This window comes from Schistocerca cancellata, chromosome 7, assembly GCF_023864275.1.
Source record: "Schistocerca cancellata isolate TAMUIC-IGC-003103 chromosome 7, iqSchCanc2.1, whole genome shotgun sequence".
NCBI lineage: Eukaryota > Metazoa > Arthropoda > Insecta > Orthoptera > Acrididae > Schistocerca > Schistocerca cancellata.
The window spans coordinates 212,887,380-212,912,687 of record NC_064632.1 but is presented as its reverse complement, the minus strand read 5'-3'; the positions used below and the strand labels follow the sequence as shown (position 1 = coordinate 212,912,687).

The following is a 25,308-nucleotide window of genomic DNA, read 5'->3' as shown; positions in this document are numbered from 1 at the left end:
GTCTTCCACCTTGGTGTGCCATAGGGATATGGTCCCTTAGGCAAGGGCTTTGGAGTGGGAGTGCCATAGGGATTCTCCACTTACACATCATGCAAGCATCATTGAAAATGTAGGTATCCTGTGCACAATGGTAGCTTAATTGACGTCCGACCAAAAAACCATAGTTTGTCTTTGTAGTGACACAGCAGATAGTGCATTAGTTAACATAAGGAACCTCTCTCGTCAGCAGTGCAGCTCTCTGCTGCAGGCCTGTCTTTGCATTCAGTTTGTGCTGAGCTTCGGTTGTATTCACACAATTTCTTATGGATCATCACCAAGCAATAAAATGTACATTTGTGGCTACAATCATTATATTGTCAGCAGCTTCACCTGGGCCCTCTGCACATCTTTTTCAGAGACTGTGTCTTGAGCTTGTGTATGTCAGTGATGGCTCATAAAATCCAATATTTATGTAATTGACTTCAAAACAAAGTAGATACAATAAATTTATTGATATGGCAGTGACTTTAATTTATTGAAATATCCATTTTACAGGCCTAGACAAAGAGATGCGAGTGTGGGATGCCTACATTAGCCTGGAAGGTACGTTGAAGAATTTATTAACATCCTTGAGAGCTGTGACAGAACTACAAAATCCAGCAATTAGGGAACGTCATTGGAAGCAGCTTATGGAAGCAACGAAGGTCTGTATAGAGAAACTGTATAGAGATGAATTTTGCATAGCAAAAATACTAGAAATGTGTTACTGGTTTGCATAATTATCTATTTTATATAATTTTTACTGTAAACAGCTTATTTCACAGAACATTATGTTGAAAAGATATGTCTATTTTAGGTGTTTTAGTAGCTGGCTATTTCTAATTCCTTTCCTGAGTGGTGAATATATATAATTTAATAAATTTACAAATTGACTAACAGAAGACAAATTCTGAAACATGAACCCCAAACAAAGTACTGAAAAATGCATAAATGAGAAAATAGATTCTGGCTCCCCAGTTGTAGAATGTCTTTGAGCTGTTTATTTATTACAAGATAGAAACAGAATATCATATCAGAACCCTTTTCAAACTCACTTGGTATTATATGCAGTTTTTAATTCCATTTGTGATTTTGTCATTATTTTCCAGTTGCATATGAATGGAAGCTGTGAATCTGTAGACACTTGTAATATGTATTATTTTTTTATTACCCAGTTCTTCAGAAATTATCTAAATCTCTGGTTATTAGCACTGCAGATTTATGATATTACCACAGCTATAAATTTCTCATAACAATACATCTACATTTATAAGTACTTCATACCATACCATGTTGGTGGGGGGGAGGGGGGGTTTACAGTGTACTCGAATGGTTATTTCCTCACTGTATTTCATTTGCAAATTGTGGCCAGAAAGAAAGAATAATGGTAGTGATCTACATAAACACATTTTCCATTGTGACAAAAGAAGTTGGAAGAAGGCCTATGTTGTCTGACTCATATTTTAATGTGGACTCTCAGAATTTTAGTAATAATCTGCTGTGTGATGCCCAGAACCGTTCTTGTAATGTCTCCCATTGTAGTTTGTTGATTATGTCTGTGATGTTTGTCCAGTGAGTAAAGAAACCAGAAATGAAGTTTTCATTTCTCTTTCAATATTTTCCATCTGTTCTGTTGATGACCAATGAACAGTGCTCAAAAATTTCTTGAATAACAGTCTTGTGAGAGACCAAATTCATAGGTGAATTACACTTTCATATGATTTTTCTTACAAATTTCAACAGACATCTGTCTTCTGCATGGCTAAATATATGACAGTGTTTTGCATTAAATCACTATGAACAAATAGTGCCAGATAATGAGTGTAAGTGATTTCAGTGGTTGATCAATCACTTTACAATTCAATGACAATTAGCCAGTCTTTTCATATGTTTGCATATATATATTACATTAACCTCTGTTGAGAGTTAGCTATCAGCATTTGCATAAAGTAATGGTCATTTTCAGGTTTTCATCCATGTCCTAAGAACTTTGTTTTATTGTGTGATCTCTCTATACATAACACACTGTTTCATGTAGCCTTGGGGAACTAAAAATTTTGTTTCCAGATTTTTTATATTTATGATGAACAGTAAGCCTCAGCACAGTGCCGTGAAGCACACAAGGCACTACTTTCATTCCCAACAGAGTCTCCCTAATAAGAATAATGTAGCTAGGAAGTCTTCAGTCTAAAGACACACTTGTCCATAAGCAAGTATTTTGTTGATTAAGCAGTGGTGAGGAGCTTATTTGAAGGCTTTGTGAAAGTAAAGAAATATAATAATCACTTCAACTTTGTTATCTACAATCTTGTGTGCCTCGCAAATGAAGAGGCCAAATTGAGTAACCATGGTCAGTGGTTACAGAATCCAAGTTGTGTTATCTCCAGAACAGTTATGAATTAATAGAAAATTGTGTTATGTAACTCTACAGCAAACTGATATCAGTGAGACAGGTGTTAAGTTCTGAGCATATGTGCTGCAACTTTTCTTAAAAACCAGGTATGCACTTCTTCCAGTACAAGCAACACTTTGCTAATCCACTGACCTATGATAGCCTGTACTTGAAAATGAATCACTTCTTCTTCATATTTGATATAGAATGTAGTGGGTATTGCATAATATCTGGCAGACTATTAAGCACCTTTAGTTTTTTTCCAATTCCATTATTATTTACTTTTATGCTGAAGTGCCAAAAAACAGGTATAGGCATGTGTATTTTCATATGTAAACAGACAAAATATGGTTCTCTGCTCAGCAATGCCTATATATGACAATAAGTGTCTGGTGCAGTTGTTAGATCAATCGCTGCTTTTACAATGACAGTTTATCAAGATTTGAGTGAATTTGAACGTGGTGCTATAGTCGGCACATGGGCGATGGGACACAGCATCTCCGAGTTAGTGATTAAGTGGGGATTTTCCCATACGACTATTTCATGAGTATACTGTGAATATCAGCAATCTGCTAAAACATCAGATCTTCGACACCACTGTGGCTGGAAAAAGATCCTGCAAAAACAGGACAATGACAAGTGAAAAGAATAGTTTAATGCGACAGAAGTGCAACCCTCCCACAAATTGCTGCAGATTTCCATACTGGGCCATCAACAACTGTCAGCATGCAAAACATTCGACAAAACATCATCGACATGAGCTTTCAGAGCTAAAAGCCCACTCATGTACCTTTGATGACTGCACTACACAAGGATTTACACCTTGCTTGGCCCCATTAACACTAACATTGGTTTGTTGACAACTGGAAACATGTTGCCTGGTCAGACGAGTCTGGTTTAAAATTGTATCGAGTGAATGGATGTGTACAGGTATGGAGACAACCTCATGAATACATGGTCGCTGCATGTTAGCAGGGGCCACCCAAGCTGGTGGAGGCTCTTTAATGGTGTGTGGCATGTGCAGTTGTACTGATATAGGACCCCTGTTATGTCTAAGTACCACTCTGACAGGTGACACATATGTAAGTATCCTATCTGGTCACCTGCATCACTGTGCATTCCGATGGATGTGGGCAATTTGAGCAGGACAATCCAACACTCCACACATCGAGAATTGCTACAGAGTGGCTCCAGGAAGACTCTTCTGAGTTTAAACAATTCCACTGGCCACCAAACTCCCCAGACATGAACATTATTGATCATATCTGAGATGCCTTGTAACATGCTGTTCAGAAGAGATCTCCACCCCTTGTACTCGTACAGATTTATGGACAGCCTTGCAGGATTCATGGTGTCAATTCCCTCCAGCACTACTTCAGACATTAGTTGAGTCTGTGCCATGTCGTGCTGTGGCACTTCTGTGTGCTGGTGGGGGGCCCCTACAAGGTATTAGGCAGATGTACCAGTTTCTTTGGCTCTTCAGTGTCCATTCACCTTCATTGGATCTTCAGTGAAGCAATTTCGGGGGTAGTATTAGTATTTCAGCCTACATTTTATTATATTCTGTATCAGTGATATCATGATAAACGAGCACTTCAACAAGCAACTGTGACCCATTGATTGATTTTATAGAAAACCATGATTTTTTATGGTTTTGATAATTCAACAAATAATATATTGTGATTCTTGAGTTTCTCCTGGCATATTTGATAATCAAAATATCCACGGGTGTACTGCCGGTCTACAGTGTCCAACGGGCACAATATTTCGGGGATCATACATGTCGCCATCATCAGGTGAACTGACGGACTGAGCTCCTATGAATTTGCCAGTATGGAGATCCGTACACTATGGCTGCTCAGGGGGAACTAGCTTTGGTCGTGGTGGCGGCCGATTTAAATACCCTCCGCCCGCGGCGCACTCCCTCCTCCGTCCACGCCCCACACCACAGTTGCGCGGTGGAACAGATTGCGACGGTGTCTGAGATGACGTCGGTGTGATGCCTCTGTCCGCTGTGGTCGTCACAACTATACGTTTGCTCGATTTACTCTTGATTAACCCAATCACTAGTTCCCAAGCCTTGCTAAGATTATAGCCACAGTCACGGTTTATGAGGTCATCATTGGTGCGAATTTCGATGGCCTCTCTAACAACGCTGTCCCAGTATCTCGACGTCTGTACCAGAATCCTCGTGTGTTCATACTCCATGACAATGTTCAGCGACCGCCGACTTGCTCGGATACATCAGTCGAGTGTGCCTCTGGTGTTCACGGCATCGATCCTCGATGGTATGCGTCTGACCAATATACGACTTGCCACATGACACGGAATCTGGTACACGCCGGCCTTCCTCAGACCGAGGTCATCTTTGGTGCTCCCCACCAGTGCACGAGTTTTATTCAGAGGACAAAACACAGTTCCGACCCAGTGTTTCTTCAAAATGCGGGTGATTTTCCCTGATAATGCGCCTGTATATGGAATAAACGCAGTGCCTACCTCCTCCCTCGTGATTTCATCCATCTCCACAGGTTGTGCTGTAGTGGTTGGGCGGAGAGCACATTGAATCTGCCACTCTGAGTACCTATTTTTACGAAATACAGTTCTCAGATGTTCCAATTCCTGGGGTAGACTCTCTGCATCAGAGATAGTGCACACCCTATGTACTAGAGTTTTAAGTACCCCATTCCTCTGTGAAGGGTGGTGGCAGCTGTCTGCGTGCAAATACAGGTCAGTGTGCATTGTCTTCCGATACACCCCATGACCTAGGGTGCCGTCAGCCCTTCTCTTGACCAAGATGTCAAGGAAAGGTAATTTACCATCCGTTTCAGTCTCCATAGTGAATTTGATGTTGGGGTGTATAGAGTTTAGATGTGAAAGGAAGTCAAGGAGTTTATCCATACCATGTGGCCAGATGACAAACGTGTCGTCCACGTAACGGAAAAAGCAAGTAGGTTTCCATTCGGATGATGACAGGGCTTCCTCCTCGAAGTTCTCCATGTACATTTTCACTACCACTGGTGAGAGTGGGCTACCCATGGCGACTCCCTCCGTTTGTTCGTAGTATTCTCCATTAAAAAGAAAATAAGTGGAGGTCAAGACATGCCTAAAAAGTTCAGTGGTCTTCTCGTCAAACTTCTGACTAATCAATTCTAGTGACTCTCGCAGGGGAACCCTCGTAAACGAGGAAACGACGTCAAAACTCACCATGATATCTGACTCATCCAACCTGAAGCTATCAAGGCGTTTAACAAAATCCACGGAATTACGGATGTGATGAGGGCATTTACCCACATAAGGACTTAATATTCTCGTCAGGTATTTGGCCAACAAATATGTAGGTGCCCTGATGTTTCTGCTGAACTACTGGATGTGACATCAGGGCACCTTTGTTCTTGAAGGTTGTCGTTTGACTTTTTTTGAGGCTGCTGATCAAGGGCACCAGCATTCAGCACTTTGATGCTTCATATAAGGGTCATACTGGTAGCACCAACTTTCATCCCCAGCAGTAATATTTGACATAAATGTGGCATCACATCCAGTAGTTCAGCAGAAATTTTCATCTTTCCTCTTTCTGTTTGCCTGTTTTGTGTGAGGGATGAGTTTTGCATTAAGTTTCCAGTTCCCCAAATCTTATGACACACATCACAATTCAAATTAAGTTCTGGTACCACATGCACATTTGCATGACAGTCTTCTTGCAATAACTGCCTTACATGCTACACATTTGCATTGGTATGTTCTGTAAACAGGCGACCACCTCTGAGATCATTTTGTACTGAATCTCTGCTGCCTTTTCAGAATGTTTTGTGCCACTCAGAAACACATGACTTCTTAAAAATGCCTCTCCTGCATATGCTTGATTAATCATTATTCATATTTCAGTATGGGTTTCCCCAAGCTTAACACAGAATTTAATGTTTACTCTGTGCTCAAAATCATTGTGTCACCATAACCAATGCACCAAGAACACAAACATTGTGTTGCTAAGCTCAACCCTGCCATGTAGTGAGTTTGCGGGGAAACATGGCAAAGATCATTTCCAGAATGCACACCTTCCAGGTGACATAAAAACAACATTTGTTTCTTTTTAATATTGAAAACTCAGAAATAAATAAAAAATTAAGAAAATAAAAATAAAAAATGAAAAAATAAACTGCCCTGGATCTCTTCTGACAAAGGGAGTTTTGTAAATATGCTTTTTATGACTTTCATCATGTCTGTTTTGATTTTCTGTGTGATCCATCCAATATTTCTGAGACTGCTTTGGATATTGTAAGTATTTCTAATCTTCCTTGTTATGTTACTAGCTTATAGCTGGTAAGACTGTTAGTTGGACTGAGGTGGCAGCCATTCTTCAGCTGTAGCCTTCATCTTGTTGTGCAGCCACTGAGTAATTTTGCAAAAGACCTTCCTCAAACTACTCCACTATCCCATCTTCGCTTTGTGCATCCTTCCCTAACCTGCAGCAAAACATGACATTAATGGGCTATGGCAGCAGATGACAGATGCGAGTGCCTTTGCTAAAAGCACAGCATTGCCTGCAGGACCTGTCATGTTCCCATGCCGTATTGATCTGACCCTAAACTACTGGAATGACCTGGTCAGCTGAATCCTGATTTTAGTTGGAAAGCACTGATGGTAGGGTCTGAGTTTGGCACAGCCCCAATGAAGCCAAGGAACCCAAGTTGTCAACAAGGCACAGTGTCAGCTGGTGATGGCTCATGCTCATAATGGTGTAGGCTGTTTTTACATGGATTGGACTGGGTCCTCTGGTCCAACTGAACTGATCATTGGCTAGAAACAGTTATGTTCAGGTACTTGGAGACCATTTGTGGCCATACACAGGCTTCATGTTCCTAAACAACAGTGGAATTTTTATGAATGACATTGTGCCATGTCAGGGTACCACAGTTGTTCATGATTGATTTGAAGAACATTCTGGACAATTTGAATGATTTAGCTACCAAGATCGCCCAACACGAAAGTATCAGTCATTTATGGGGCATAATCGAGAGATCAGTAACTGGACAAAATCCTGCACAGGCAAGGCTTTCACAACTGTGGACAGCTACAGATGCAGCACGTCTCAAACTTCAAGCAACTTGTTGAGTCCATGACACATTGAGTTGCTGCACTAAACTGGGCAAAAGTAGGTTTGACATGATATTAGGAAGTAACTCATAACTTTTGTCACCTCAGTCTGTAGTTCAAGATTTGACACCCAGAGAAGCAGCATATGTGACTGTGATGTGCTAGGAATGTGCTTGGCAAATATTATGGAGAAAATAAAAGAAGATGATGCTCCATCGTGGCAGCTTCCTGTGACCTTATCTGGAGATTTTGGTATTATGTTCCTGTGACAGTTGTCCCCTTAGAAGAAGTCTGTTAGGGCCACCCCAAAAAAACACTCAACATCACCTGCCCAGTGATTGTTGGTTCTTCACCCTTTATGGCAGTGTTGAATCCATTTGTCTCCGTTGCTTTCTTTGCACCTTTGTTAGGGAGTACATTGATACACCCAGCACTTCTCCACAATGATTAGGCTACTAAACAAGTCATCTGGCCTGGCCTGGCAAACTGCAACATTGCTGTTGCTGCCTTAGTTTTGCACACTTTTTAATTTTGTGGTAACAGTTATGGAACCGAGTAGGTGACAGTTTTTGTCACATTCAAAATTTTTTGTGAAATTTCGAAAACTAATCCATTACTGATTTTCACTTTTCCACTATTGCCTCAACTTTGATACACCAGTCTTTGAACACCAGGGTGTCCATTTCACTTGCAATTCTCAGCCCTCCCCAGTGAGATGGCCTTCCTCTATGTTCTTCATCATTCAGTCTTGTTTTACCACATTGGAAGTAACTGCACCAGCTAACTACTGTTTTATATGACGGTGCGTTGTTATTGTACACTTCCACCAACTCAGCATGGATTGTTGTGGCACTGTCTCACTTCAAATGCATTAAACAAATAAGCACAGAATACTCTACTGTTATGCCATTTTATTTTGGCTCCACTAAATGCATGAGGATTTCATTCTGTACAAAGACTGCAGACATATCTACAATTATTTTCTTGAGGTAATAGTTAAAACTTTTACTATCCCTTTTATTTCAGTGTATATTAAATAAAGGTGTCTCTTGTGGCATGAATAGCTTAACAGTGTAATATAAAAATGACAATGTTATCCTGCACTAATTTACATGCATATTGAGCAGGTCAAGTTCCATATGGATGCTTCGACGACACTTGCTGACTTGTTGGCACTGAATCTTCACAAATATGAGGAAGAGGTAAAGAATATAGTTGATAAATCTGTCAAGGAAATGTCAATGGAGAAGGTACTCAAAGAATTACATGCAACATGGTCAACAATGGAATTTGAACGTGAAGTCCATCCACGAACAGGCTGCACCTTACTTCGGGCCAGTGAAGAGCTTATTGAAACACTGGAGGACAACCAGGTAATATATTTACATCATCTCCCTTTCTGTTCTTTCTTTTTAATGGAGCATTTGACAGTACTCGATATCTGAGCAATTACTTAATGTTAGCTTCCATATTTACTGACTGTTAACTTCAATATTAATTCCATATTTTCATTTTCTTTTCTGTTACCTCAAGTGATCTTTTGTAACCCATAATAAGTTGTGCATCTTGCTATTAAGTTGGTCCATTTGTCTGTGTAATATTACAAGCATAAACATTTGAGATAAAAATTATAATTAATACCAAGAAAAATTATTTGCAATTGTTCTCCACTGTAGATTTGATACTGTTGGCTTTACACTTAACTATGTGAAAGTTTTAACTGGTGGTGCCACCCACCCCTTCTCTCTCTCTCTCTCTCCCTCTCTCTCTCTTTCTCTTTCTCTTGCACTGATACATAAAATGCCATTTGATGTTTTGTAAATGCTTTATAGTCTTTTTGATGGGTGGAACAATCATATTACTCACTCAGTGTCTTTATTGTCCTATAATATTCAACAAATGGCTCAAAATAATTTCCTTTACAAATTTTAATACTTTCAGTACACTATTTTGACTGCATAATACTGAGATATATTGACAGAAAGCACTGTATAATACAAAAAGTAAACAGCATACTGTACAGAAGAAAATGCAGCATAATTAGAAAATGCAGCAGATAGTTTGTTAACACTGAAAAGCAGAACTGTTGCATTGTCAGCAGTCACACCCAAAAGAAACAAAATGTACTAGTATTTGCAGTTATCTTTTGATGAGCTGGAGTAAAAAATACACACATATATACACATGCACCTAAGCCCCTACATGGTGCCAGCTGGACTAACAGTTCCAATGCTGTTTTTTAATAGGTGGGCCGGTTTTGATGACCGATGAGTAGGTAGAGGGGAAGGAGACCGGAGACAGGGAGAGGGACTGACTGGGGGTGAGTGGCTCAGAGGGAAGCAGCTGGTTTGCTGGCTAGGAATGCGGATGAGAGGGGTAACACATATAAGAGCCATGTATGATTTTATTGGCCAATGGGAAGCAGCAGATGGAAACCTGAAATGGGAGGGGGTGACAGGACGGAGGAAGGGCAAACTGCCGGTTGTAGATTACAGGTGTAGTGGGTTACATGCTGAGTTTGAGGCCAGGGAGATTATGGGAGCAGAGGATGTGTTGTAAGGATAACTTCCATCTGTGTAGTTCAGAGAAGCTGGTGGTGGAGGGAAGGGCAGAGATGGCTTGGGTTGTGAAGCAGCCATTGAAATTGAGCATATTGTGCTCTGTAGCATACTGTGCTCAGCGGTATGTTGTGCTTTTGGGTGGCTGAGTTTGTTCTTGGCAGCAGTTCGGTTGTGGCCATTCATCATTGTGGACAGCTGATTGGTGGTCATCCCAATACGCAACATCCACCTTCCTGTCTTCTGCCATTGTGTTACATTTTAGCAAAAATGATGGAAAGTTCTTGACCGACTTACTTCATATTTTTACATGATACTCTAATAAACATTTGGACATACGTAGGCTACATACTTTTCTAATTTTTACACACTTCTCTAATAAACATTCAGACTGACATAGGATACATATTTTTATGTACGTCGTGTATAATTATTTATGAACTATATAAAAGAGCAACATTATTAGCAAAAATCTTGAAAAGTTCTTGATCTTTTTAGTTAAAAATTTTTGCTCAATGCTATAATAAACTTTCAAACAGACATATGCTACATATTTTTCTAATATATTTAAACTACCACCATAAAGACAAATTGTTGTTTTATACTGTTCACAAAAAAAAAAAAGATGCTGTAACTTACCAAATGAGAAAACATTGGTATGTTGATAGAGACCATAAAAACCACACACAAAATTCAAGCTTTCACAACCCAAGGTTGCCTCATCAGGAAAGAGGGAAGGAGAGGGAAAGACGAAAGGATGTGGGTTTTAAGGGAGAGGGTAAGGAGTCATTCCAATCCCGGGAGCGGAAAGACTTACCCTAGGGGGAAAAAACAACAGGTATACACTCGCGCACACACACACATATCCGTCTGCACATATACAGACACAGGCAGACATATGTAAATTCAAAGACGTTCGGCAGAGATGTCACTCGAGGCGGAAACACAGAGGCAAAAATGTTGTTGAATGACAGGTGAGGTACTAGCAGCGGCAACTTGAAATTAGCGGAAGTTCAGGCCTGAAGGGTAATGGGAAGAGAGACTATATTGAAGGGCAAGTTCCCATCTCCAGAGTTCTGATAGGTTGGTGTCAGTGGGAAGTATCCAGATAAACCGGACGGTGTAACACTGTGCCAAGATGTGCTGGCCGTGCACCAAGGCATGTTTAGCCAGAGGGTGATCCTCATTACCAACAAACACTGTCTGCCTGTGTCCATTCATGTGAATGGGAAGTTTGTTGCTGGTCATTCCCAAATAGAAGGCTTCAAAGTGTAGGCATGCCAGTTGGTAAATCACGTGGGTGCTTTCACACGTGGCCCTGCCTTTGATCGTGTACACCTTCCGGGTTACAGGACTGGAGTAGGTGGTGGTGGGAGGGTGCATGGGACAGGTCTTACACCAGGGGCAGTTACAAGGATAGGAGCCAGAGGGTAGGGAAGATGGTTTGGGGATATCATAGGGATGAACCAAGAGGTTACGAAGGTTAGGTGGACGGTAGAATGACACTCTTGGTGGAGTGGGGAGGATTTCATGAAGGATGGATCTAATTTCAGGGCAGGATTTGAGGAAGTCGTATCCCTGCTGGAGAGCCACATTCAGAGTGATCCAGTCCCGGAAAGTATCCTGTCACAAGTGGAGCACTTTTGGGGTTCTTCTGTGGGAGGTTCTGGGTATGAGGGGATGAGGAAGTGGCTCTAGCTATTTGCTTCTGTACCAGGTCGGTAGGGTAGTTGTGGGATGTGAAATCTCTTTTCAGGTTATTGGTGTAATGGTTCAAGGATCCAAGACTGGAGCAGATTCGCTTGCCACAAAGACCTAAGCTGTAGGGAAGGGACCATTTGATATGGAATGGGTGGCAGCTGTCATAATGGAGGTACTGTTGCTTGTTAGTGGGTTTGATGTGGATGGATGTGTGAAACTGGCCATTGGACAGATGGAGGTCAATGTCGAGGAAAGTGGCATAGGATTTGGAGTAGGACCAGGTGAATCTGATGGAACCAAAGGAGTTGAGGTTGGAGAGGAAATTCTGGAGTTCTTCTTCACTGTGAGTCCAGATCATGAAGATGTCATCAATAAATCTGTACCAAACTTTGGGTTGGCAGGCTTGGGTAACCAAGAAGGCTTCCTCTAAGCGACCCATAAATCGGTTGGCTTATGAGGGGGCGATCCTGGTACCCATGGCTGTCCCTTTAATTGTTGGTATGTCTGGCCTTCAAAAGTGAAGAAGTTGTGGGTTAGGATGAAGCTGGCTAAGGTAATGAGGAAAGAGGTTTTAGGTAGGGTAGCAGGTGATCGGCGTGTAAGGAAGTGCTCCATCGCATCAAGGCCCTGGACGTGTGGGATATTTGTGTATAAGGAAGTGGCATCAGTGGTTACAAGGATGGTTTCTGGGGGTAACAGATTGGGTAAGGATTCCAGGCGTTCAAGAAAGTGGTTGGTGTCTTTGATGTAGGATGGGAGACTGCATGTAATGGGTTGAAGGTGTTGATCTATGTAGGCAGAGATACATTCTGTGGGGGCTTGGTAACCAGCTACAATGGGGCAGCCAGGATGTTTGGGTTTGTGAATTTTAGGAAGTAGGTAGAAGGTAGAGGTGCGGGGTGTCAGTGGGGTCAGGAGGTTGATGAAGTCAGGTGAAAGATTTTGTAGGGGGCCTAAGGTTCTGAGGATTCCTTGAAGCTCGACCTGGACATCAGCAATGGGATTACCTTGGCAAACTTTGTATATAGTGTTGTCAGAAACCTGACGAAGTCCCTCAGCCACATACTCCCGATGATCAAGTACCACGGTCATGGAACCCTTGTCAGCCGGAAGAATGACGATGGATCGGTCAGCCTTCAGATCACGGATAGCCTGGGATTCAGCTGTGGTGATGTTGGGAGTAGGCTTAAGGTTTTCCAAGAAAGATTGAGAGGCAAGGCTGGAAGTGAGAAATTCCTGGAAGGTTTAGAGAGAGTGATTTTGAGGAAGAGGAGGTGGGTCCTGCTGTGACGGAGGACGGAAGTGTTCCAGGCAGGGTTCAATTTGGATAGTGTCTTGGAGAGTTTCATCATTAGGAGTAGGATTAGGATTATTTTTCTTCATGGCAAAGTGATATTTCCCGCAGAGACTACAAGTGTAGGACAGTAAATCTTTGACGAGGGCTGTTTGGTTGAATCTGGGAGTAGGGCTGAAGGTGAGGCCTTTGGATAGGACAGAGGTTTTGGATTGGAAGAGAGGTTTGGAGGAAAGGTTAACTACTGAATTGGGGTGTTGTGGTTCCACATTGTGTTGGTTAGAATTTTGAGGTTTTGGAGGGAGTGGAACTAGAAGTGGGAGATTGAGTAAATGGGAGAGACTGGGTCTGTGAGCAATGAGAGGAGGTTGAGGTTTGTTGGAAAGGTTGTGGAGGGTGAGTGAGTTGCTTTTCCCCAGGAGATTGGATAGTTTTTTGAGGTAGAGGGTGGCATGCTGCTCTAATTTGCAGTTGGCCAGTAGGAGGATGCTCTGAACAGCTGGTGTGGATGTGGGAGAGGAAAGATTGAGGACTTTGATTAGGGATAAGAGTTGACGGGTGTGTTCATTGGCTGAGTTGATGTGTAGGTGAAGGATTAGGCAGGTGAGGGCTATGGATTGTTCAGATTGGAACTCATTTAGGGACTGATGGAAAAAAGGGTTACAGCCAGAGATGGGAACTTTAAGTGTGAGGCCTTTAGGGGTAATGCCAAACGTCAGACAAGCCTGAGAAAGATCATGTTATACTGTGCTGTGAAAATGTGAAGTTTCATTTTCTTTTTCACAGTCAGTTTATGATTAGAATACTACTATAGAATCTGAATAGCCTGACTCTTTTGCAGATTAAAAATACTATCACTGAAGCAACTATCCACACAGATGCAGCAGGAGGAGATGTCTCTCAGCCCATACACTTATGATTTCAATCAATTTAACTATTCATTTTAAGCAACTTAAATTCCAAATCAAGGTTTGATTGGCAATAACAATAAACAATGCTCAAGATTGGGGGGGGGGGGGGGGGGGGGGGAGGTAGACAGAGAAAGGGATGAAAGAAATTGATATAGAAAAGAGGAAGAAGGATATGGATAGAAAAAGATAAGAGGAGGAGGAGGTGGAGAGGCATAGGTGGAAGAGGAGATGAACAAAGAGGGGGGGATTATGATGTATATCCAATACCCATAGATATTTAGCAATTGTGAAGCATTGACAGGTAAGTTAGTTACTATATAAAGACAAGTCATTGTCTATAGGTACCAAAAACATCAAAAAGTTCTGGAGCAATTTACTTCAGATTTTTACATAGTAATGTACAATGCGGAAATGTTGTTAGCAAAAATCTCAATAAGTTCACGACCAGCTGATTTAAAATTTTTACATGATACTCTAATAAACAGTCAGACAGTCATAAGCTGTTAATTTCTTAAACAACAATGTACATGTTTTTTATTAAAACTGAGTGTGAGAAAGAAAATTCTGTGTTATGCAGTGCCATGAAACTGTGCAGTTTCGTTTTCTTTCATACAATTTTAACTTTGATAGCAGGGCATTCAAGCCATTAGACAATTTTATTCTTTCATATATATTCTTTCTCCTTACACGTAATTTCAAACAAAATGTTTATAGACCACTATGTGCTGTTTCCTACTTATAGTCAAGGTTTCCTTGGCAATAACAATAAACAAGGATAAACATCTGATGGAAGGGGGGGGGGGGGGAGAATAGGTGGACAGAAGGGAGTGGATGGACAGAGAGTGGGGGAAGGAGGAAGTGGAGAGTGTTAGGAGGAGAAGGAAATGGACAGAGAGTGGAGGAGATGGACAGAAAGAGGGGGTAGAAGGGGATTAAGATGTATATCCAAATCTGCTACATATTTAACAATTGCAGAGCATTGCCGGGTTTGCCAGTTACTTAATAAAGGTAAGTTTTCCAGTTCATATTGTATCCCAGTTAGATTTCTTTCAGAGCCTGCTGAAATAATATCTCCATACTTATCAGTCATAAAGACTATAACCACATGCTCAACAAAAGATCTGTACCTGAAGACTGTAAAGTTGCACACATCACACAAATACTCAAGACAGGAAATAGGAGCAGTTCAATGAATTACAGACCCATATCCCTTATGGCAGTTTGCAGTAGTGTTTTGGAACATACACTGTGTATGGACTTCATGGATCACCACAAAGAAAATGGTCTACTGACCCAGTCGGCACAAACTCAGAAAATGTTACTCTTGTGAAGTTCAATTAACTCTTTATTCACACAAAGTAATGAGTGCTATTGACAAGAGAAAATATTTTATTGGCGTCAACGTGTATAGGAAGAAGTGATCATCATGATAAAATAAAGAAATCAGAGCTTGTATGGACAGATTCAAGAGTTTATTTTTCCCATGTACTATTTGGGAGTGGAACAGTGAACCCTCTGCCAGGCCCGTAAGAGTGAATTGCAGAGCAGTCATGTACAAGTAGAAGTCATTCTATGTAGCTCAAAATATGCAATGCAGTGACCACGTAGTTGATAACTGCACCACCCAGCTTTGATGTTGTGTGTTTTGGCAGTCTTTGCATCCATCAGTACAGTTTCTTCCTGAAATGATTCTAGATACTAAAGCCTAATTACCTTCCTTGAATAGGAACTTAATGGGAAATACTGTTTCATTTTAATAATTTATTGCCGGGAAAGGTACCACAGCATTTAACATACTTAAGTCTCATTCAGGAGAGGAAGGCTCAAATCTAGGCTAAATCAACCAGATATGGGTATTTCAAATGGGAAATAATCTGATACTGAAAGCTCTAGTTATATTGTTTCTTGTTGTGGTTGGCAGGAGAGCCAACACCGTTTTACTAAAGGAGGCCAAAATGCACGCGTTTTAGCTCACACAGGCTGGCGTGAGGTCTGGAATATGACAAGGAAATTAGAATTTAGAAAAAATGGACGTAGCTGGTGGAATACTTAACTTTATTCCATTAATGATGATTGTCGGTCTTGGCAGTACATGATTCACAATATCAATAGTAACTGATAATGGCGCCTTGCTAGGTCATAGCAAATGACGTAGCTGAAGGCTACGTTAAACTATCGTCTCGGCAAATGAGAGCATATTTTGTCAGTGTACCATTGCTAGCAAAGTCGGTTGTACAACTGGGGCGACTGCTAGGAAGTCTCTCTAGACCTGCCGTGTGGCGGCGCTTGGTCTGCGATCACTGATAGTGGCAACACGCGGGTCCGACGTATACTACCGGACCGCGGCCGATTTAAAGGCTACCACCCAGCAAGTGTGGTGTCTGGCGGTGACACCACATTTCTAACTGGTTGATACTCTATACTCCTGTGATATGTGTTAAATAACTGCATTTTGTAGATGTATTGGAAAGAGTCTAGAAATATTATTCTTATGCATTTGTTTTCTTCTCTTGTCAACCCATACCATCAGTGGTAATTTTTTTACGTGCTGATTCCAACTTCCTTTCAACTTTTTAGGTGCAGCTGCAAAATCTAATGGGTTCCAAGTACATTGCTTATTTCCTGGAAGAGGTGTCAGACTGGCGGACGAAACTTTCGAATGCTGATCAAGTTATTTCAATTTGGTTTGAGGTACAACGTACATGGACCCACCTTGAATCAATATTTATAGGGTCAGAAGATATTCGTAATCAGCTACCAGAAGACTCCCAGAGGTTTGACAGAATCGACAGAGAATTCAGAGTAAGTAGTTGTTTCAGTACATATCAGCCCTTTTTGAAATCTTGTAAAGACAAGAATTTAGTTTCAGTTTATAATTTTAACCTCATTATACCAGTTCAAAAAATGTTCAAAACTAGTTTTCTTGTGTGTCAAAAATTATGAAAAGGATAGATTGCTACTCAATGTAATGATGACATGTTGAGTTGCAGACAGACATAATGAAAAGACTGTTACACACTAAGCTTTCAGCCAAAGCCTTCTTCGGAAAAGAAAAGAACACACACACACACACACACACACACACACACACACTCATATTCACACATTCACACAAGCAGGCACACATCATGCACACATGGCTGGTATCTCTGGCTGCTTTAGACGGACTGCAGCTGTTGTGTTGAACAAAGGCAGCTGTTGGGAGTGGGCCAGGAGGAGGAATAGCAGACTATGAGTAGAGGAGGAGAGGAGCATTGAATGGCATAGTGTGTAGGGACTACTGTATATTTATCAGGACAAGGCTTGGGCAGCATTGGGCGGCTGTGGGGGAAGGGATGTGAGTGGGGGTGGGGCAGAGGAGCAAAAGAGAGGAGCAGAGAGGGGAAAAGACTGGTGGGTCCATTGGCAGAGAGTGAGACCAATGAGGGTGAGGGGACATGAGTTGGGAGGAAGTCATAAGACAGAAGGTGCAGAAACTGTTGGAAGAAGGATGGGGCAACAGTAGGTTATTAGGTTATTGTAGGTTGTTGTTGTTGTTGTGGTCTTCAGTCCTGGGACTGGTTTGATGCAACTCTCGATGCTACTCTATCCTGTGCAAGCTTCTTCATCCCCGAGTACCTACTGCGGCCTACATCCTTCTGAATCTGCTTGGTGTATTCATCTCTTGGTCTCCCTCTATGATTTTTACCCTCCACGCTGCCCTCCAATACTAAATTGGTGATCCCTCGATGTCTCAGAACATGTCCTACCAACCGATCCCTTCTTCTAGTCAAGTTATGCCACAAGCTCCTCTTCTCCCCAATTCTATTCAATACCTCCTCATTAGTTATGTGATCTACCCATCTAATCTTCAGCATTCTTCTGTAGCACCACATTTCGAAAGCTTCTATTCTCTTCTTGTCTAAACTATTTATCGTCCATGTTTTACTTCCATACATGGCTATACTCCATACAGATACTTTCAGAAACGACTTCCTGACATTTAAATCTATACTCGATGTTAACAAATTTTTCTTCTTCAGAAAAGCTTTCCTTGCCATTGCCAGTCATTTTATATTCTCTCTAATTCACCATCATCAGTTATTTAGCTCCCCAAATAGTTAAACTCTTTTACTACTTTAAGTGACTCATTTCCTAACCTAATTCCCTCAGCATCACCCGATTTAATTTGACTACATTCCATTATCCTCGTTTTGCTTTTGTTGATGTTCATCTTATACCCTCCTTTCAAGACACTGTCCATTCCATACAACTGCTCTTCCAAGTCCTTTGCTGTCTCTGACAGAATTACAATTTCATCGGTGAACCTCAAAGTTTTTATTTCTTCTCCATGGATTTTAATACCTACTCCAAAATTTGCTTTCTCAATATACAGATTGAATAACATCGGGGATAGGCTACAACCCTGTCTCACACCCTTCCCAACCACTGCTTCCCTTTTATGTCCCTCGACTGTTATAACTGCCCTCTGCTTTCTGTACAAATTGTAAATAGCCTTTCATTCCCTGTATTTTACCCCTGCCACCTTTTGAATTTGAAAGAGAGTATTCCAGTCAACATTGTCAAAAGCTTTTTCTAAGTCTACAAATGCTAGAAACGTAGGTTTGGCCTTTCCTTAATCTTTCTTCTAATATAAGTCGTAGGGTCAGTATTGCCTCACGTGTTCCAACATTTCTAAAGAATCCAAACTGATCTTCTCCGAGATCGGCTTCTACCAGTTTTTCCAATCATCTGTAAAGAATGCGCGTTAGTATTTGGCAGCTGTGAGTTATTAAACTGATAGTTCGGTAATTTTCACATCTGTCAACACCTGCTTTCTTTGGGATTGGAATTATTATATTCTTCTTGAAGTCTGAGGGAATTTCGCCTGTCTCATACATCTTGCTCACCAGATGGTAGAGTGTTGTCAGGACTGGCTCTCCCAAGGCTCTCAGTAGTTCTAATGGAATATTGTCTACTCCTGGGGCCTTGTTTCGACTTAGGTCTTTCAGTGCTCTGTCAAACTCTTCACGCAGCATCATATCTCCCATTTCATCTTCATCTACATCCTCTTCCATTTCCATAATATTGTCCTCAAGAACATTGCCCTGTATAGACCCTCTATATACTCCTTCCACCTTTCTGCTTTCCCTCCTTTGTTTAGAACTGGGTTTCCATCTGAGATCTTGATATTCATACAAGTGGTTCTCTTTTCTCCAAAGGTCTCTTTAAATTTCCTGTAGGCAGTATCTATCTTACCTCTCATGAGATAAGCCTCTACATCCTTACATTTGTCCTCTAGCCATCCCTGCTTAGCCATTTTGCACTTCATGTCAATCTCATTTTTGAGACGTTTGTATTCCTTTTTGCCTGCTTCACTTACTGCATTTTTGTATTTTCTCCTTTCATCAATTAAATCCAGTATCTCTTCTGTTACCCAAGGATTTCTACTAGCCCTTGTCTTTTTACCTACTTGATCGTCTGCTGCCTTCACTACTTCATTCCTCAGAGCTACCCATTCTTCTTCTACTGTATTTCTTTCCCCCATTCCTGTCAATTGTTCCCTTATGCTCTCCCTGAAACTCTGTACAACCTCTGGTTCTTTTGGTTTATTAAGGTCCCATCTCCTTAAATTCCCACCTTTTTGCAGTTTCTTCAGTTTTAATCTACAGTTCATAACCAATAGATTGTGGCCAGAGTCCACATCTGTCCCTGGAAATGTCTTACAATTTAAAACCTGGTTCCTAAATCTCTGTCTTACCATTATATAATCTATCTGAAACCTTCTAGTATCTCCAGGGTTCTTCCATGTATACAACCGTCTTTAATGATTCTTGAACCAAGTGTTAGCTATGACTAAGTTATGCTCTGTGCAAAATTCTACCAGGTGGCTTCCTCTTTCATTTCGTAGCCCCAACCCATATTCAGTTACTAAATTTCCTTCTCTTCCTTTTCCTACTGTCGAATCACCCATGACTATTAAATTTTCATCTCCCTTCACTACCTGAATAATTTTTTTTTTTATCTCATCATACATTTCATCAATTTCTTCATCATCTGCAGAGCTAGTTGGCATACATGTCTTGGAAAAATGGAAATGAAGTCCCATGCTTCTTTACAGAGTGTAGGGGAACGATGCAGGAGACCCGCACCGCCTTGCTAGTCAAGGTCCTAATGGAGGTGGTTTGCCGTTGCCTTCCTCCGACCGTAATGGGGATGAATCATGATGATGAAGATGACACAACAACACCCAGTCATCTCGAGGCAGGAAAAATTCCTGACCCCGCCGGGAATTGAACCCGGGTCCTCGTGCTCGGGAAGCGAGAACACTACCGCTACATGTCTTACACACCTAAAAAGGCACATCAGGCGAAAGTTTCTACAGATAATTTTCATATCAAATTAAGTAATAGATATCAGGTATTACCAGACAGTACTGTAGTGCAAAAAGAGAAAGTCATTGCGAATTTTGATGAATACCTTACAGCAAAAAGTCTCAATGAGAAATATTTCACTCGATCTGGCAGCAAAAAAAGTACTACTAGATTATATATTAGGAACAAATGTGATGATAAGGTGAACACTTTATTGCTGGGGAAAAATGACAGGGCTGAAAATCGGAAAGTAAATCAAGAAAATATTTACTTAATCTCAGACAGTCATGGAAGAGGACTAGCTGAAACACTGAAAGAAAACATGGAAAAGGTAAATGTTATGGGTCTAGTGAAACCAGGTGCACCTCTGCATGTTGTTGCAAATGATATCCACAGATACAAAGACTCAGATTCAAATAACTCATTTATAATAATACCTGGAGCAAATTTTGTTTACAAAAATGAAGAGTGTTATAACCTTTAATCACCAGTAATTGCGTGGATATTCAAACACCCTCACTTAGAAACAATAGCTGGTTACATGATAACAACTCAGTATCTCTTATTCGACTGCCGTGCCGTGACATGCAGCCGGTGCCATTCGTAGCTAGGTGGCGCTCCCGCGCTCAGCTGAGTTGCGGAGCGCTTCTATCGCCATTTGCGCGTACTGTCGTGGTGGCACTGTTAAATGTCGTGGCACTTGAAAAAAAAATAAACACTCATTTCCTTGGAGACATGGACAGTGCGGAGACATGCACGGCCTCTTGTGAGGCCCCGAGATGATCCCACAGAGAGACACGAGAGTATGGTCGAAAAGGTCCAGGACGGAAGCTCGTGCGTGGAACGTGCCTCCTGGACGAGATGATGGGTGAAAACTCCGGAGCAGCATCCATAGGTGTCGTGGACCTGGGGGTGTGCTCCAGCGAAATAGGTCCTGGAGATGGTGGCATCGCGACTGGGGCCGGTTCCGGCATACTCGGAAGCGGTAGCGACGTTGGCTGCATCAATACGTACGGTAGATTGGCAGCAGCGACAGGACTGGCTTCTCGGGCTGGTGGAGGCAAAGGAAGGGGCGGTGGCACCGGCGTGGCCACCACTCGTGGGTGCATCTGGTCGTAATGCCATCGTCCGTACGTATTTCACAAAGACGGGGCGCTGATGACCTCGATGTTGAGCGCCCAAAAACCCCAACACACACACACACACACACACACAAAGCCGGCGGCCGCGAAGAGCCTTGACCACCCCTGGAATCCATTTAGGGCGAGATCCATACCCTCGTGCCCACACGTCGGCACCCACCGAGTATTTTCCTGCACTAGGGGACACAGCACAATGCCTGACAGGGTGAAGCAGGTGAAGTAGAGTGCGCGGTTGGCGGCCATGCAAGAGTTCAGCAGGGCTGCGATCACCCAGAGGCGTGAAGCGATAAGAACTCAGAAATTGCAGCAGAGCATAATCTGTGGAAAAATCGCTAAGGAATTTTTTCATCTGGCTTTTGAAAGTACGGACAAGGCGCTCGACCTCCCCATTCGATTGTGGATGGAAGGGCAGTGCTGTAACATGAAGAATCCCTTGTCCAGTACAAAAATCACGGAAGGCCTGCGAAGAGAACTGAGGACCATTGTCCGTGACGATCGTGGATGGAAGACCTTCAAGCGCAAAGATTTTGGACAAAGCCAGCGTCGTCGCCGAAGTGGTGGGTGACGGACATCGAACAACAAACAGAAACTTCGAGAAGGCGTCAATCAACAGTAGCCAATAAGTACCCAGGAAGGGGCCGCAAAAATCAGCGTGCAACCGTTCCCATGGCTGCACCAGATCAGGCCACGGAGAGGGTATTGTATGAGGTGCAGCCAGTTGTTGAGCACACTGACCACATGCAGCAACCATGTGGGCAATGTCCAAATCAATACCGGGCCAATAAACATGCCTGCAGGCCAGGGACTTAGTCCGAGAAATACCCCAATGGCCTTCATGCAACAGTTTGAGAACATCTTTGCGAAGACAGGCTGGCACCACGACCAGTGGAGATGCGCCATCCGTGGCCAGAAGAACAACACCATCACGAACAGACAGACGAAGGCGCAAGGCATGGTAGTTGTTAAGGGGATCCGATGCCCGGTCCTTGGTCCTGTCCGGCCAACCCCGTTGAACAAAACTGATCCCCTGACGCAGGACCGGGTCCTGCGCAGTAGCCGACACGACCTGCGAACCTGTAAGTGGAAAACCCTCGACTGCACGACGTTCTTCCTCATCAATGTGGAAGCACAGTAGTTCATCACAATCGAAAACCGCGTCGGGGCCCATCGGCAATCGCGACAATGCGTCAGCGTTGGCGTGCTGGGCCTTGGGGCGATAGTGAATCTCATAGTGAAAACGAGACAATTATAAGGCCCAACGTTGCAGGCGGTGAGCTGCCTTATCTGGAAGTGACGCCGATGGGCTGAACAGAAAGACCAGCGGCTAGTGGTCGGTGGTAAGGTTAAACTTAGAACCATACAAAAAAACGCTGAACTTTTTTAGAGCATAAATGATAGTGAGCACCTCCTTTTCGATTTGAGAGTAACGCCGTTGCGCGCCGTTGAGGGTCTTGGAAGCGTAGGCGATGGGTCGTTCCGACCCATCCTCATACCGATGGGCGAGAACAGCCCCTAGGCCATACTGTGATGTGTCAGTCGCCAGAACCAAGTGCTGACCCGGACGGAATGTGGCAAGACAAGGCGCTGACTGCAAATGAGCCTTCAGGTGGACAAAAGCCTGCTCACACTTGTCGGACCAACAGAAAGGGACGTTTTTGCGTAACAGCTGATGCAGAGGATGAGCTACCGCCACCGTAGATGGAATGAATTTGTGGTAATAAGCAATCTTGCTTAGAAACGCCTGAAGTTCTATGACCGTAGACGGCCGGGGTAGAGCGTTAATGGCCGCAACGTGCTGACGTAGAGGAGGTATACCCTCATGGGAGATTTGGAAACCAAATACACAATGGAGGGTTGGAAGAACTGTGACTTGTCCAGATTGCACCTCAACGCAGCCGAATGCAAAACCCGAAACAGTGAACGCAAATTGTGAAGGTGCTCCTCAGTGGAGGCCTCCGTGACAACAATGTCATCCAGATAGTTTATGCAGCTGGGAACGGAAGCCGTGAGCTGTTCCAAAAACCGTTCAAAAATGTCCAGTGCGCTAGCGACGCCAAATGGTAACTGATACAACCCACAAGGAGTGTTGATGACGAGAAATTCCTTGGAAGAAGCATCCAACGGCAACTGATGGTACGCCTCCGATAAGTCAAGTTTGGAAAAGAACTGGCCCCCAGCGAGCTTGGTAAATAACTCCTCAGGACGGGGAAGAGGATAAGTGTCAATGAGGCTCTGAGCGTTGACAGTGGCTTTAAATCACCACACAGTCACAGTTTGGTTTAGAAGCCACCACAATTGGCGATGCCCATTCGCTGGAGGTAACAGGAAGGAGAATCCCTGAAGCTGTTAACCTGTCTATCTCAGCCTTGACAGCTGCACGCAACGCCACCGGAATAGGGCGTGCCCGGAAAAACTTAGGGCGAGCTGTAGGTTTAAGAGTAATGTGGGCTTCAAAATCCTTGGCATGACCCAGACCAGCAGAGAACACGGATGAAAATCCAGAACACAATCCATCCAGCTGTTGATACAGAATATCCTCAGATATGAGGTGCACATCATCATCAATGGAGAACCCGAACAACCGGAAAGAATCATAACTGAACAGGTTTTCAGTGCCCGCATGATCCACCACATAAAATGTGAGGGGCCTAACAACAGACTTGTAGGCAGTGGAAGCATCAATGATAGGAATTTTCTGTTTATTATAAGTTCTCAGATTTCGCGTAACTGGGGACAAGGGAGGGGAGCCCAACTCCAAATCCGTGCGAGAATTAATGAGAGTTACTGCAGAGCCAGTGTCCACTTGCATGCGAATGTCTTTATCCAGAACATGAGGTAACAAACAACTTATTTGTTTGAGAAAGCACACAGTTAACATCCATGTCCGATGCCTCGTCCTCATCAACAGGAACTTTAGGGGACTGACACACAGAAGCAATGTGGCCTTTTTTACTACATAAATTACACGTGGTTAAACGTTTTGGACACGCGGCCCTGTCATGCTGTATGAAACAACGTAGACAAGAAGGAAGTGCGGAATGAACCTGCTTCTGTGGTTGCTGTTTTCACTACGAGTGTTGCGGCCCAACACGACGTTGTTTACGTGAGTGAACCACCACCACATTTTCGTTCTCCTGTGAAACAAGCAAATTGTCCGTGTTGAAAGTTGACTGTATAGCACCTACATCACACCATGCATCTATTTGCGCACCAGCAGCGTGAGACACTTCAAAGGATTGAGCGATGCTTAGAACTTCCGACAACGACGGGTTTGGCAGTTGTAGGGCACGTTGCCGAACTTCTTTATCAGGAGCAAGCCGTAGAATAGCATCCCTAACCATTGAATCAGCATAAGACTCATGATGAGTGTCAGTGACAAACTGACATTTCCTACTCAGACCGTGTAGTTCCACCGCCCAAGCCTGGTAAGATTGATGGGGCTGTTTACGACACCGGTAGAACGCCATGCGGGTGGCAACGACGTGGGTGTTTTTTCAGTAATAGTTAGACAATAAGTCACACATTTCTTGGAAGGACAGAGAGGCAGGTTCCCGCAGAGGGGCTAACTGAGATAGCAGCTGATAGATCTGTGGGGAAACCCAAGATAGAAATAACAACTTACACATAGGAGTGTTGACAACGCCGAAAGCCAAGAAGTGTTGCCACAAACGCTTCTCATAATCCTCCCAGTCTTCAGTGGCCTCATCGTAAAGAGGGAATGGAGGCGGAGAAGAGGAAGACAGACGATGAGTAAGCGACGTCGACAATGCCTGAATAGCAGCCGTCAGCTGTGTTTGTTGTTCAATGAGCGCTTGCATAAGCTGTTCCATGTCTGCCCCATCACAAAC

General features: G+C 42.9%; 1 protein-coding gene across 1 annotated transcript in view; it reads left to right on the top strand.

Annotated features, from left to right (window-relative positions):
* LOC126092703 (dynein beta chain, ciliary-like) overlaps nucleotides 1-25,308 on the top strand; it is an 863,310-nt gene that overhangs the window by 422,242 nt on the left and 415,760 nt on the right. The window contains 3 exon segments of the mRNA XM_049908426.1: nucleotides 535-683; nucleotides 8,629-8,874; nucleotides 16,543-16,767. Coding sequence (XP_049764383.1) covers nucleotides 535-683; nucleotides 8,629-8,874; nucleotides 16,543-16,767 — 620 coding nt within the window.